The sequence below is a fragment of the Humulus lupulus genome, chromosome 7 (assembly GCF_963169125.1).
Source record: "Humulus lupulus chromosome 7, drHumLupu1.1, whole genome shotgun sequence".
NCBI classification, from domain to species: domain Eukaryota; kingdom Viridiplantae; phylum Streptophyta; class Magnoliopsida; order Rosales; family Cannabaceae; genus Humulus; species Humulus lupulus.
The window spans coordinates 181,616,543-181,630,962 of NC_084799.1; the positions used below are offsets into that span (position 1 = coordinate 181,616,543).

At 33.6% G+C, this 14,420-nt stretch overlaps 2 protein-coding genes across 2 annotated transcripts; both read left to right on the plus strand.

The window, feature by feature from the left end:
• Positions 1-3,430: 3,430 nt before the first annotated feature.
• Positions 3,431-11,936, plus strand: LOC133788899 (mitochondrial fission protein ELM1). Its single transcript, XM_062226545.1, has 10 exons — positions 3,431-3,847; positions 5,421-5,659; positions 5,948-6,044; positions 7,096-7,245; positions 7,389-7,515; positions 8,775-8,887; positions 8,976-9,039; positions 9,131-9,224; positions 9,365-9,473; positions 11,417-11,936. Exons 1-10 carry the CDS (start codon positions 3,659-3,661, stop codon positions 11,516-11,518), a joined length of 1,284 nt encoding a protein of 427 aa, XP_062082529.1. The 5' UTR covers positions 3,431-3,658; the 3' UTR covers positions 11,519-11,936.
• A 324-nt stretch (positions 11,937-12,260) lies between these two features.
• On the plus strand, positions 12,261-14,122 carry LOC133788900 (casparian strip membrane protein 3-like). The gene is made up of 3 exons (XM_062226546.1): positions 12,261-12,828; positions 12,988-13,111; positions 13,770-14,122. The coding sequence occupies exons 1-3, from the start codon at positions 12,524-12,526 to the stop codon at positions 14,001-14,003; spliced, it is 663 nt and encodes a 220-aa protein (XP_062082530.1). The 5' UTR covers positions 12,261-12,523; the 3' UTR covers positions 14,004-14,122.
• Positions 14,123-14,420: the final 298 nt, after the last annotated feature.

Below are 14,420 nucleotides of genomic sequence, written 5' to 3' on the forward strand. Positions count from 1 at the left end.
CGGTCCTTAGCTCCGAGCCTTGGCAATGAACCTAGTCACAAGGGCCATTGCTATTCATTAACTTCCAAGCGAAATAAAATACCTAAGAGACACAAACCAGCCTCCGGGACCTCAATTTCTACTAAACCGGGTAGTAGAAATTGTCCCGAGCACCTAGGTTCGAACCCCCGAGCCCTAACAATTCTTGAAACACTTACAAGGCCAAAATTCCCAGGCGGGTCGCGACTTGGCTTAGCAAGTCGTGACTTGCCCCAAGTGAGAGAGTAACCCAGGCCTGAAGGGCCACACGCGCTGCGGCGCCCCCCAAACTGGGTCGCGGCGCGCCCTTTCAAACCCATAAAATCTGGGTTCTCTCCAACCTTTTCCAGCCAATCTTCCTCAACACTGAAACCCAACAAGCCTCCCAATTAAAATCGAACCCAGCTACGAGTGCAAGATCAGATCATATAGTTTAAACATAAAATTCCCAATAATAATACAAGAATTAACACCCCAATTCAGCAGTAAATCACACTCTCACTAGCACCCAAATTCAACTAAAAACTAACTAACAAAACCAGAGACTTTAAACAAGCTTAATCCTCAACATAGTTTTAGCAAAAATTCAAAGGTTCTAACTAGTATCCTTACCTTAAGTGGCCACCAAATTTCTTCACAAATTCTCTAAGTATTTCTAGCTTGATCACCCAAATTCTCTCTTGTTTTCAGCTTCAATTCCAGCTTGATTTTCCCCTCCAATTCATCACAGCTCACCAGCCCCAAAAACAAGCCTAGGCCCCTTTATTCCTTAGCTTCAAGTTCCCTCAATGGAGAGAGAGAGAGAGAGAGAGAGAGAAGAATCGTGAGAAATGGGAGAGAGAGCTAAGAGCCTTTTTTCCTTCTTTCTTTTTCCTTAGATTATTCCATATCTTTCTGTTTTGTTCTAACAAAATGCTGAGTATATCCTTAGACTTATGAAAAGACTATTTTGCCATCCCAAATAAAACTAATCCTTTACTCAATCTAGGGGTATAATAGTCATTTGCTCCCAATAGCCGCTAATTCCTCGAGTGTTCCTAATATTTACCATTTAATCTCGTCATCCAATTAATTAACAATTATTTATCCAATGTCTAATAATTCCTCGATATATTTTCTAATTACCCGAAAATACCCTCAGGCTCCCCCGAGCCGGGTATAAATCCCTGCCGTGACTATTTCGCCAATCCGCTCACTAGGACCGTCTCGAGCCATAAGCTGCAAATATATCCACATAATAATGTGGTCTCAACAATTTACCACAAATAGTCACGTTTATGCCATCAACGGGCCAAAATTACAAATATGCCCTTATAAGCTAAAGAGGACCTGCATGCATATTAATATTCATAACACATGCATTTCACATATCCATATAATCATGCATATCACATAATCATGCATTTAATCATTTAAATCACACATAAACTCACTATGCCATCCTGATACGCTAATCAAGGCCCTTAAGCCGTATTAATGAGTTTGGGTCGTTACACATTTTTTCCTTTTTTTTAGATTGTATGTTTCTTTTTTCAAATCCTGGGTAAGGTAACTAGTTACTTGATTGATCTTTGACAGTTATATAAAAAAAAATCCTAAAGCTAGGTTAAATAACATGTACCAAGAGGGGTAACCAGTTATCCTTAGAGAAGTAACTTTCTGCCATAAGAGGGGTAACCAGTTACCATAAGAGGGGTGACGGGCTACTCATATTAAATATGAAAAGAAACATCAAATTTGAAGGAAAAAGAGGAAGAACACTTCATTAAAAAAGGAAGAAGAAGTAACTATGATTTTAGAAACATAGGTAACCAGTTATCTAAAGAACCCAGAAATATACACAAAGAACGTGAAGGTAACCAGTTATCCCCAGAAATATACACAAAGAACGTGAAGGTAACCAGTTACCCCCAGAAATATACACACAAAGAACAGGAAGCTAACCAGTTACCACATATTTGAAGATAGAAAAAAAGATCAGATCCACCCCCTTTCCCTTCTCTCCCATCTTTTTCATATAATTTTTTTTTCTAGATTTGAATGTTCTTATCAGGGTAACTGGTTATCCATTCACGTTTTCATATTTTTATTAGTTTTCTTTCCAAATTTTGGTGTTTCTATAAGGGTTACAGTAAAAAGAAAATGTTAAAATAATTGATTTGAATTTTTTTTATAAATAGTGGAAAAAACTATAAAAAAAAATTACAATAAAAAAAATAGTAAAGTAAAATAATTATGTAATGTTAAAATGTGTGAAAAAAGGAAAAAAAATAAAATGAGAAAATAATAAGTACAAAAAATGAAGAAAAAAGAAGGAAGAAAAACTAAAAAATATGAGAAAAAAACAAAACAAAAGAAATGATTAAGGAAAAAAAACAGATGAATGAATAAAAATAAAAAGAAGAAGAAGAAAAAATATGGGAAAATGGAAAGAAAATAAACATGAATGAAAAAGTTAGTAGAAAAAAAAGGAAAAAATGGAAGAAGAAAAAAAAGCTCATATGTGTGAAAAAAGGAAAAAAAATGGAATGATAAAATAATAAATAAAAAATGAAGAAAAAATAAAAGGAAAAAAAAGGAAAAAAAAGAAAGAAAACTGAAAAAATATGAAAAAAAATAAAACAATACAAATAAAAAAAAAGTTAAATGAATAAAATTGAGAAGAAAAAGAAGAAGAAGAATGGAAAGAAAAAAATGATGGAAAAAATTAATAGAAAAAATAAGTAAGGAAAAAAAAGAAAAATAATTAAAAATTGAAGAAAAAAATAAAATAAAATTACATTCAAAATAAAAAATATATATAACTATGAGAAAAAAATGTAGCATTTTTATATTTTAATGAGCTACTAATTGTGTTTCTCTTACTTTAATTTTAGTATAATTTTTATATTTTTGCGCATGGTGTAAAAGAAATATTTTTTAAAAATTCCTATTTTTAAAAGACATAGGTGTTGTTTGATAACACTTAAAAAAATAATTTTTTATTTAATTAATTAAAAATTTGACAATTAAACATAAAATGTGTTTACTAACTCTATTTTTATTTATTATTTTTTTAAATTTTAATTAAAATTTTAAAAATAGAATTTTTTCACTTTCAAATTTTTTTAGACAGTTTTCAAATTTTCCTTATTTTTTATTCTCTTCTTCAAATCAACACATCATATTGTTAAACAAAAAATACAAATAAAAGTTATCAAACAAGTTTATTATTTTTTGTTTTCAAATATATTTTTATTTTTTAAAAATAAAGAAAAAAAAAATTCCATAGTATGCCATTTAAAACCAATAGATGGGCCAGGGCCTGTTTTAGTCTGTCCTTGAAGCCCGTGAGTATCTTGCATTGCTTTCTTACCAAGGCCCAACAACATACTCCTTATGAAGAAGAAGTGCCAATAAAAAACGAAAGTAGAATTTCGCGGAAAAATATTATTTTTCTGGGCGATTTTCTTTACAGCCAAGCAGGAGTTCTAGGCGATTCTTGGAAACTGACCAGCCTTGTCCGTCTTCTACTCTATCTTATTCAATTTCTAATTACTGAATACGATTCTCAAACCCAAAATCCCATTTGTTTCTTCACCTCCACAATCTCTGCTCTCTGATGTGATTCATTTGGTTTTGAGCGGGTTTTGACGAATCAATGAAGCCGATACGGCTGCCTGAGCCACCCGGTCCCAAAGTGAGCATGGGCGTTGCAGACATCTTCGAAGGTGGCGTCTATGGCGTCATTAGACGCGCCGTTGTAATTGGAAACGGCTTTCCTTCCTCTGAGAATCAGAGCATCGGTTTGGTTCGCGCCCTCGGCCTAGCCGATAAGCATGTCTTATACGTAAGTTCATGGGAACAAATAACCTAATTTAACTTTATTATTTTGACTAAGATTCTACAAATTTTTCTCTAATTATAATTGTTGCGCACGTATTTCGGAAGATTGTTTGATGCTATTATAAATTGGAAGTTGAGTAGCCGCATAGAATATATATATATATATATATTTATATAAACAAATTAATATCGTGTTTTATTCTATGTATTAGTTTTTAATAAAATGTAAAATTTGAGAGATTGGTGTATGTTGCTAGCAATTTGCTTCGTTATAGTTTAGTAGCATCTTCATTAGTATGATCCAAAATCACATTTGAAAAGTTTTACTTTAGAGTAAAATGGCTGGTGATTGAGTAAAGCCTATGTACCCAACAACTAATTTGATCACCCACTTGTTCTATACCATGAAAAAGATTGATTAGAGGTGCCTAAACTTTATTTTTTTAGCTGTTACAATGCAAAGAATTTTATTTGTGATTGAGATGGTATTTCTCATCTTGTCGCCTTTTTTTTTTGTCACGGTGTCACCGATGTAGTTCACAAGATTTGCAATCACAAGCATCATCTTACATTGAAAAGCACTTACTATAATAACAAAATCACCTTACTCTCCCCACCATATCCATATATGATACTTTGTGCAAAAATAAAATGCATTTTTGAAATTTTCACAAATAAACTAAATTATTAGGTTTTACCTGGCAAATGGAGTTGAGGCAAGTTTTGTTGACATCAACCAAAGCCATTTTTGAGGCTAAGAATCTTTTTATCAGCATTCTAAGTTAATTTCTTAAAATTACACAAGAATCTCCACATTGATTTACCTATGTATGTCAAATGGATGTCCTCATTTATTTACCTATGTATTTCACATGGATCTTCACATTTATATACTTAATCCATCATATAAAATTCATTAATGCTATCTATGTATGTCAGCCATATTTTTTCAAATCAGGTAAGCTACTATGTTTATAATATGTGATGATATTTTATTTGTTCATATATGTGTGCCTGCTTGTTATTTTCTATATGGTGGTATTAACAATGGTGATGTTTGTCTAACAAGTGGCGTCATTGTGGTTAGGTGTGTTCGTAATCCAATTCAAATCGGCCTAACTGATCTTATCCAATTATAATTAAATTGGATTGGATGTCAAAAGTTGGATAGAATCGGTTAGCAAATGACACTTTCAAAATCTAATTAAAACTGATTCAATCCAATCAATATATTATATATTAAATTTAATATAATTTTATAAAATTAAAAAGTATAAGTGATTTTGTATTGATTTTTTAAATTTATTATGAAGCAACTTAGCAATGGGTGCTTATAATCCAATCCAATTAGAAAAGACTGGATATCCAATTAAAATTACATAAGAATCTCCACATGGATTTACATTGTAATCAGTCAAATATCTGGAGACAGTCAAGGTGTAATTGTATTTTACCATTGTCAAGCCTGTGAGCCCATATATTTTAAATTAAAGACTTCTTTAAATGCTACTTAAGATAGATGCTATGCGTGTGTATTCATTCATTTACTAATATTTCTCAGTCTACTTCATATGCAGCGAGTAACAAGACCAAGGGGAGGAGTAAATGAGTGGCTCCATTGGCTTCCAGTCTCTCTTCACAAAAAATTATATTACATCTTACAGCGGATCTATGGTTACTCAAAATTCATGTTAAAGTCTAAAGGCCATAGAGTTATGACCTTACCTTCAGAAAATGGTGGAAGTGTAGGCTTGTCATCTATTTTGGAAGCTGATGTGAAGCAAATTGTAAACATGGCTCGTGAGACTTCTGAAAAGTAAATTTTTCTCAGGAGTTCTCTATTTTTTTTTAATGATGTAGTCAGGGCGCGGCCAATTTTTTGTTTGTTGAGGGGGATATTTATAATTTCAAATTTTCAGGAGGGGCTTATACTTTTTTTTACTTAACATTTTGGGGTTGGATTAGATTAGATTTTCTTGCACAAATTTATTAGAAAATGCAAATAATTAAATTAGGATTATGCTCTACTACTTCTACCCAGTTTCATTGATTACTTAATATCTTCTATACATTTTTTTGTAACTGTTTATGATTCTTTTTACAGGGATGGACCATTATTGGTGGTTGCCTCTGGCAGGGATACCATTGCTATTGCAAGTTCCATAAAACGTTTAGCATCTGAAAATGTTTTTGTTATTCAGGTTTGTTGATGAAACCTGTTTTTTTTTTTTTCATTTTTTATTGGGTTTGTTTATTGTTGTTATAATCATTATTATTTTCCCACTTTACTAAATAGTTCAGGCACAGGATGGGCATATGAATAATATAGGTTTTCAGGAAAAAAATTTAGGCCTAGTGCAGCAAATTTCCCATTACTACATCTTTAATGAAGAAGTTTTTGGTCTGATTAACAATTAATGTAGGATTTTACCTGCAACTTCCTTTCCTTGTATAAACTCCACTGTACTAAAACCTTCATTCACTTCCAAACCTTCTCCTGTAGGTTTCCACTTGTAACTTTCTTTGGCGAGATCTATTCTTTTTTTAATGGAAATCTGAACCTTGGTTCTTATGGGCTATCTCTTGGGGATTGGTTGGTAGAACTCAAGATGCAAAAACATTCATACTTAATATTTTTTCCGTAACTTGTCAAAAGGACATTAATGTTGCAGATGGAGAGTTAAGAGTTAGGTTCAGGGACCTATGCTTAGAGAACTCCATGTGTCTTTTCTTTTGTTTGTGTGAGAAGTAAGAATACATATTTATCCTATTACTAAGTACAGGAGTAAGAGAGTCTTTAGACTGGGGTCTTTCAATTTTCAATTAGGAGGTCGTATGTCTTGGGAACTGAGTGGTTTCTTTTTCTCCCTCATTGTATTTTGTTTTAATTGTGTCTTCTTGAAAATTGCTCAATTAATGTGAAAGGTTTTTGTCTTTAGAAGAGTATTTGGGAAGTACTATATCATTCTAGTGTATAATAGTCCTTTTGGTTTGTAGCAATCTGATTTTTCTATTTATCATTTTTTATTTGTATACTGAATGTAATGCTGTTAGCTGTCAACATTGGAAAATTTTCTCATTTTGGGGTCATTTGCCTCAAAATTTGGTAAACTTGGATGTTGAATCTTTATGCGTTAAAAACCAAGCCTGTATGAACAACATCTATTTTCTATGTCAAGGTAGTAGGCTTAATTATATTTCAAAATTTTGGATCATGACTTTCTTTTTCTTTTATTGTATATATTCTTGCAGATACAACACCCCAGAACACAATTGAATCGGTTTGACTTAGTTATCACTCCTCAACATGACTATTATCCTTTGACCCCTCAAGGACAAGAGCAGGTTCCTCGATTTCTTAGGAAGTGGATTACTCCTCAGGAACCCCCTGGCAAGCATGTGGTGCGTAGGTCATGCCTCGAAAATGGAATCTGCTCATGCTTTATTTTTCTATCCTGCTATCTATTCTTAAGTGCTAATGTGCTATAGTATTTTCTAATTTTTTTACCTGGTTTTGTAATTGATCTTACCCATTCTAAATACAGGTCCTCACAGTGGGAGCTTTACATCAAATTGATTCCACTGCTCTTCGTAGTGCAGCTAGTACATGGCATGATGAGTTTGCACCTCTGCCAAAGCCCTTACTTGTGGTTTATGTTGGTGGGCCTACAGGTACCTTCATTTCGCCCTGAATTGGTTAGTGTTTGATATATCTTTTGCTTATGAAAAATATAAATAATATAGTTCAGATTTTTGTTATAATATTTAATGCTAGAGTAATTATGTTTTGTTAAGCTTTAATTCCGGGCTTCAATAAAATGTGTTGCTGCATCAAGTCTAAAATACTTGTTACATTTGATATGGATTGTTGTGTCTCAATAAATTTTATTTTCATCTACTACTTAGATTCACTTATTCTCAAGCTACTTAGAATTGTCACGGTGGATTATGTATGGTTTTTATTTTCCACAATTTGTAATACTACTCGTTCCATTAACACATTGGAGTCTGCAAGTTCATAAAATTCTTTTTTTTTTATTTGGTGAAATAGATGTACATACATAAGGTTTATAAAGCTTAGTCGAGAACCGAGGTGTTTTTTTAGCTCAATGATGCGCAAGCCTCAACTTTAGCAACAAAAAACTCCATAAACTTTCATAAAACATTTTAAAGAAAGAGGAAACCAAGAGTCATATCATAAAAAGACAAACTAACAACAGGTCATAAAACCACAAGCTAAACTCATCGAAAGTTCAAAAATATAAATCTAACTTGTAGCAGAAGAGTAGAACTTAAAAACTAAAACATGAAGATAGAACTTAAAAAGCCTATGTCTTCATTGTCATCATCCCCATTTGTGAGACGAATTTGGTATTTAATGCTATAGTGAGAAATTAAGTAATCTAATTTATTTCAGTCGTATCTGAATTCAGAATATGAGAAGGCAATTGCTGAGTAGTGGACCATTATGTTACAGCTTCTCGCATGGTCTCTGTGTTCTAATAATAAACCAACAAATGATCAGGCTTAAGCGTTTAATATGTGTGTACACAGACTGCCCTGGTTTGAAAGCTTTGAGATGTGATGTGACTGTTATTCAAGAACATAGTAGGGAAAAAGGTATTTCAGTGAGAATTGGGAAAAGTAAATATTTAGGGTCGTGATTGACATGAAAACCAACATAAAACTTAAAAAAAAAAAATCATATGTTTGGAACTCAGGAGTGCGTTGAACATCCTGGTAAAAAGGCATGATTTTGACTTACCAGATTTTTTACTTATATATATATATATAAATAATTTAAAAGAGTCAAGACCTCCAGTTTTCTGAAAATATTACGAAAAATAAGCAGTTCTGAAATATTTGATTCAGAAATTTTTATTTGTTTTACCACTGCATTTGTATGATATCTATCACAACTTTTTTAATAGGCTGTTGTCGTTTTGGTGCGGACCTTGCAAAGCAGTTGACATCCAGTTTGCTTAGTGTTCTTGTAAGCTGTGGAACTATCAAAATATGTTTTGCTGATAGGACTCCTGAAAAGGTATGTCATGCACAACATTTCTGCAGATTTCTCTTCGCTAAGTGGTGGCTATATTGTATCATGTGTTGGCTGATGCTGTCATCAACAGGTATCTAATATTATTTTGAAGGAACTTGGTGATAATCCAAAAGTTTACATTTGGCATGGTGAAGGTAACTAAAGTTGATATCTAATGTATATGCTTATCATGGAGAGTAGTGAAGTAGGAGAGTTTTTAATGGGATGCATTATAATGATTTTCAGAACCAAACCCTCACATGGGAAATGTGGCTTGGGCTGATGCTTTTGTTGTCACGGCAGATTCTGTTAGTCTGATAAGTGAGGTTTGCAGCACTGGGTATGATTAACACCATTATCTCTGTAGTTACTTACTCGAACATAATTATAAGTAATTAAGGATGTGGTCTTCACATGCTTAATTACTTCTGTATACAATCTGTGGATTTTTTTCCCCTCTAAAAAACTATTGCTCCCCAGGAAACCTGTCTACGTTATGGGTGCTGAGAATTGTAGATGGAAACTCTCTGATTTCCATAAGTCTCTGATGAATCGAGGTGTGGTTCGGCCATTTACAGGTTCTGAGGATGTAAGTAATGTACAATTTGAGCTGACTCTGTCAAGTCACTTGCCATTTCGCAATAAGCTTTATTTCCCCCAAAGTTTTGCTATTTCTACAGTAATTACTTATTAGTTGTGTGTATGTTTTTTTTATTGCACATGCATGGTCCTTGAATTCTCTAAGATGTGTTTGGTACCAAGGAGAAGTGTATGCCATTAAGGTATGACAGTTGTATGCCAGAACTGCCACATTTCACAATATATTCCTCCTTCGGCAGACCCCCTTACAACAGCCATTACCCACCACCTGCTTCAAAATATTCTGAAAATGAGCTGGCTTCTCTGATCAACTACAACTTCCTGTAAAGTGTTGACCAAATGGCCCTAGCAATAGAACAATGATGAGATAAATAATCACGCTAGACTTAGATCTCTTTCTGTGTAAAACACGCCATATAGGAGATATGTATAGGGAAAGTTTATAGTGCTGTAAATTCTTTCAAGTGTTTAGCTTCTTCAATGCTACCAGCCATTCATAAGTTCAGTAATTGGAGATCATTCTAGCCCATGAATTTCTTGTGAATTTTTTTGGATTTCTAGTGCTCATCAAGTTTTGAAACAACTTAGAAATGTGTCCCCTTCCTGGTTGAAGTTTGATATTTGTCCACGGGCTCTTTCCTCCAAAAAAATCAATTCCTGCTTTTGTTCTTTTTGGAGTCTCTTTCCTTCCTTAAACTTGATGACCAGTTCAAGGTATGTTCCGTGTTATCAATCACTTGTATTCTGCCATGAGCATACATTTTTTTAAATGCAAGTCTCCAAACATTTTGTATTCCATCTTTTTAAGGGATCTTTCACGCTTTTCAGTTTTATCATGAACTTATGAACATATGCTCAATCCACATATTTTCAAATCTAGGGCCCCACTTTAGGGTAAAAAATTACAAGACAGTGGTCATAAATGACTAACCAGACTTTCTTGACGAAAAACTTAAGAGGCTATGTTTGGTATAGAAGGGAGAAAATAAGAGGGAAGACTGTCATGCTTGTGTTTCCGAGCTTGTTGAACTTCTCATGAACATAATGGACCACATAAGTCTCCCTTCACACACCATCTATTGTCTCTTGCTTCACAGCCCAACTATCTCATCCAACATCCTCGTGCTTCTTGTTGAGCAGTTTGCCTTACAGCCTCCACCAATGTTCTCCTTCCAGGTTTTCTACCTTGCTTCCCAACATTAAAATACCTCCCAATGCACCAATCGATGGCCCACTAAAATCCATTATTTGGATCATGACCTCCGAAGACTTCCAATAAATGTCTTATCCACAATCTTGTTTTTAACCCCCCAAAGCACTAAAATATCAGGATGCTCACTGCACACTGTTGCATTATGATCCATGTCATCAGCTTCTTATATGAGAATAAAATCAACTAAAAGCTCTGTTCTTTTCATCAAGTCACCCCAAGTTTTAACTTCCTCAATTCCCCTTCATCACCTCTTGTCGACTTGCAGTATAATTTTAAAGATTGACAGGCTTAGGAATAAGCCCCAAATTGCAAGTGCTAAGGAATTCCATCAATGTTGAAAACTGGATTTCTTCCTTCAATTTTTGCTACCTGTAACTTATTAACTTTCTTATTGACAAGTCTTTCTAATTTATTTTTATGCATTTAGTTTGAGTAATGGTCAGGATAACCTACACTTGTATAGCTTTAAACCACATGTGTTTTTTTCAAAGTAGGACCACACTATGTACATGAATGGTTAAAAGGTATTTCTATGTTACTGAGCTCAGGTTTTGGAGTGCCATAACTTTTTTAGCTTTCCTCTTATTCACTACTTATCATGTCACATAATATAGTTTCTTAGCTAATTTTCTTTTATTGATTTGTAACTGAGAGGTATTGATATATTGCCGATGAACGTCATTTTCTCATTGTTTTGATTTATTCTTTTCCATTTTTAGATATCGGAAAGCTGGAGCTATCCTCCCCTTAATGACACTGCAGAAGCAGCCTCAAAGGTGCATGAAGCACTTGCTGAGCGTGGATGGAGACTGCGGCCATAAAAGGCACGATTGTCACAGTTCTTTCAACTGTGGTTGGCTTATAACATGTTTTCTAAAGAAAAAGATAACAAATAATAATTAAAAAAAAGGTTTTGATCTTTAGGTATATTCCATAGTGCATATAGGGAAGATAAGCTACAAAGGGTTTTTCTTTTTTTCCTTTGAAATCCAATTTATTTCCCCTTTTGGGGTATTGCTACGTATGGAATAAAGGATTGTTCTTATTGCGGCTTGTAAAGTAGTAAGAGGGACAAACATGTTCTTTTTTCTTGCTGCTTAACAGATTCTTTTAAGGAGTTTGTTGCAATGTTTGTGCTATAAATATTTTTTGTAATATAAACCATGTATTTTTCTTCACATTGTACAAAGATGCAATGGCAAGATATATTCTTTCCTTAAATGTGATTTATTTCTCTCATTTGAACATCTGTATTGAAATGAAACGTACACTCCAGATAAGCCAGTCCATTTCTTTGTCTTGTTTTAGTATCTTCAATCTTATCATCGGCTATTACATGAAGACTTCTTGCCACAACTGATTCCATACGTTAGCAGCCCAATTGATTAGGTGGAGAAATATACTATTACACGGTACTACGCTTTGTATTATGATTATGTAATACAAAATATGCACTTAAAGATTACACAGTCAATTGCTCATTAAATGGTATTCAATATAGTTGATGACAAGCATTGAATGTTTAGCACCAAATCTGATAAATTAATATAGTGATTGTAAGATCATAAATGACCGGTGTTGAATTTAAAACTGGTTTATAGCGCACAACCTACATAGAAAAAACAGCCTACGTAATTGGTTGTTCTATATTGCTTTTGGACCAATTGCTATCCATAAAGTGGAGCAAGTTAGCAATTGCAACAACTCCATAGAGCTTCCATTTACTGAATCCTTTTTCTCTAGTCTCTATATAACCTCTCCTCTTTTCAGTATATCCCAGGCAATCCCATAATAGAATACCACTTCTCTATATTTGATTTGCCCGGATGGACTCAAATCAAAACACTGATGAAGCTGTCCTTGTTCCAAAAAGTAGGTCCAAGGGAAAAGCAGTAGAGGATGCCTCTCCTGCTCCCACCCCAGCCGTCGTGAGCACCAAAAAGGTCACCGTAGTAGTCCGGAGAGTAGGATGGAAAAAAGGTGTCGCTATATTCGATTTCGTTCTAAGGCTGTGTGCGGCTGCAGCCGCCTTTGCTGCCTCTGTTGCTGCCGCACAGGCAGAACAGATTCTACCCTTCTTCACGCAGTTCCTGCAGTTCCATGCTCAGTACAATGATCTTCCAACTATAACGTAATGCATTTTATTATCTACACATACACCACTGCTAACGCATGCATGCACACACAAAATGCATATAATATCGAACGTACTTTAAAATTAACAAAATTACACAAGTGCATATATGTATGGTGTTGTGTATTTATACTATATATGTATACATATATGCAGGTTTTTTGTGATTGCAAATGCAGCCGCTGGTGCATATCTTGTCCTCTCATTGCCCTTTTCTATAATATGCATTGTTCGACCCTATAAAGTAGGACCAAGGCTCCTCCTCCTCATCTTAGACACGGTAAACCAAAAAATTTAAAGTCTTCCTTTTTAACTTTCTTTTATTTTTTCTCTTATCACAAAGTACAATCCACAAACCGATTTGGTTTAACCATGTTCGTGGCCTGCTTTACATAATCATTACTTTTGTTTTGAGCTTATAATGCCCCAATGAACTTAAAATTAAGATTCTTTAATCTACAACAATATAATGTGTTGATCTTGATATTTAGAAAGTAAGCTTGGATTAGATGAAAATTAATCAATTTTATCATATAATTTTGCTATGGAGTTGATGAAAATATTGCCAACAACCGAATTAATAATCTTCTTAGTGTAAGATAATATAATCTTATTAAAAGAATTGGGATAATTTGGGATAAGTTATATAGAAATATGTATAACGCTATTTTAATCTTATGAAGAATCAATACCAGTTGATACAAATACATATTGAAGTTTAAAAATTTAGCACTATGCTAAATTGGAATAATAATAATACTATCCTAGCACCCTAATTCTTTCCTGATGGATTTGATATAAAAGAAAAAATAGTGTATTTTTTGGTTTGGGATATAATAATGTAAATAGTAAGTGGTCTATTGTTATAGAATCTAAAATAAATAGTATAATAGGTCTGTTGGTATAGAATGTAAATAAATATAGAGGTGTGTGTGTAGGTGATGACTACTGTGACCATAGGTGCGGCGGGGGCAGCGAGTGCAATCATGTACTTGGCTCATAACGGGAGTGTGGATGCCAACTGGTTAGCCATTTGTCAGCAGTTTACGGACTTTTGCCAGCAAATCACTGGTGCCGTCGTTGCTTCTTTTGTCGCAGCCGTCATTCTCATTGCACTCGTTGCCATTTCTGCTGTTGCACTTAAAAGAACCACCTCTATTACTACTCACTAGATTTTACCTAATTATTACTATCCTTCTACTTCTACTTCTACTTCTACGTACATTATATGTATATGACTAATAATGGCTTATGTGAATAAAACATCTTATTGTTTCTCCTTTTTCTTTGATATTTCTTGCAAAATGTTATTTACTTTCTCATAATCACCACCACATAGATACGAAGAGATTGTGATGTATTTAAAATTCACTCTTTTTCATTACAGCACAATTTGGAATGATATAAGATGGTCCTGCAGGCAGTTCTACCTATTAAAACTGAGTAATGAAAAAAAAATTAATATAGACATTACATATTAAATCTAAATAATCATCAATTTAACCCTCATTTTTAAAACATTTTTAAATTAGCTCTCTGTGATTTTTAAAGTGGGATGTTTTGTCAAACTTATTTTATAAATAAAGATT